The 1,284-nt window shown below is 61.9% G+C and overlaps 1 protein-coding gene across 1 annotated transcript; it reads left to right on the top strand.

The window, feature by feature from the left end:
* Positions 1-97: 97 nt before the first annotated feature.
* On the top strand, positions 98-1,120 carry VDBG_09725 (transport protein SEC24; the record flags this gene model as incomplete). The annotated part of the gene is made up of 1 exon (XM_002999959.1): positions 98-1,120. One exon carries the CDS (start codon positions 98-100, stop codon positions 1,118-1,120), a length of 1,023 nt encoding a protein of 340 aa, XP_003000005.1.
* Positions 1,121-1,284: the final 164 nt, after the last annotated feature.

The following is a 1,284-nucleotide window of genomic DNA, read 5'->3' on the forward strand; positions in this document are numbered from 1 at the left end:
ATGCGGACCGCGCACTCGTCTCGGCTTCATCGCCGTCGACTCGAGCCTCAACTACTTCTCGATCCCCAAGGACGAGGACGAGAACGGTGACACCAGCATGCTCGTTGTCAGCGACCTCGACGAGCCCTTCCTGCCCGTGCCCACCGATCTGCTCGTGCCCCTGACCGAGAGCCGCCAGAGCATCGAGAACTTCCTGACGAAGCTCCCTGAGATGTTCCAGAACAACCAGAACAATGGGTCTGCCCTGGGACCCGCCCTCAAAGCCGGCCACAAGCTCATCTCTGCTCTGGGTGGTAAGATTGTCGTGCTCACTGCGTCGCTTCCCAACCTCGGCGTCGGCAAGCTCGAGATGCGCGAGGACAAGAAGGTTCTGGGCACGAGCAAGGAGAACGCGCTCCTGCAAACGTCCAACAGCTTCTACAAGAGCTTCGCCGTCGAGTGCTCGAAGAACCAGGTCTCGATCGACATGTTCCTCTTCTCCTCCCAGTACCAGGACGTCGCATCCCTCAGCAACCTGCCTCGCTACACTGGTGGCCAGACGTGGTTTTACCCCGGCTGGAACGCCGGCCGTCCCGAGGATGCCATCAAGTTTGCCTCGGAGCTCAGCGACCACCTCTCGTCCGAAATTGGCCTCGAGGCCGTGCTGCGTGTGCGTGCGACTACGGGTCTGCGCATGAACGCTTTCTACGGCAACTTCTTCAACCGCAGCTCTGACCTGTGTGCCTTCCCGGCCTTCCCTCGTGATCAGTGCTACGTCGTCGAGGTCGCCATTGACGAGAACCTGACAAAGAACGTCATCTGCCTCCAGACTGCCGTGCTGCACACGACGTGCAACGGCGAGCGCCGCATCCGTGTCATGACGCTGGCGCTGCCGACGACCACGAACCTGGCCGACGTCTACGCCTCTGCCGATCAGCAGGCCATCGCCACCTACTTCAGCCACAAGGCCGTCGAGCGCGCGCTCAGCGGCGGTCTCGAGGCGGCCCGCGACTCCCTGCAGCACAAGCTGATTGAGCTTCTGCAGACGTTCAGGAAGGAGCTTGCCGGCGGCAGCATGGCGGCGGCCTCCAGTTCCCTTCGAACCTACGCGGCCTGCCCATACTGTTCCTCGGTCTCATGAAGAACGTCGGTCTGCGCAAGTCTGCTCAGATCCCGTCGGATCTTCGTTCGGCGGCGCTCTGCCTGCTTTCGACGCTTCCCGTGCCTCTGTGATGCAGTACATTTACCCGAGCTCTACTCGCTCACGACATGCCGGACATGCGCACGCGACCCGAGACGAGCACA

The sequence above is a fragment of the Verticillium alfalfae genome, genomic scaffold (assembly GCF_000150825.1).
Source record: "Verticillium alfalfae VaMs.102 supercont1.16 genomic scaffold, whole genome shotgun sequence".
NCBI lineage: Eukaryota > Fungi > Ascomycota > Sordariomycetes > Glomerellales > Plectosphaerellaceae > Verticillium > Verticillium alfalfae.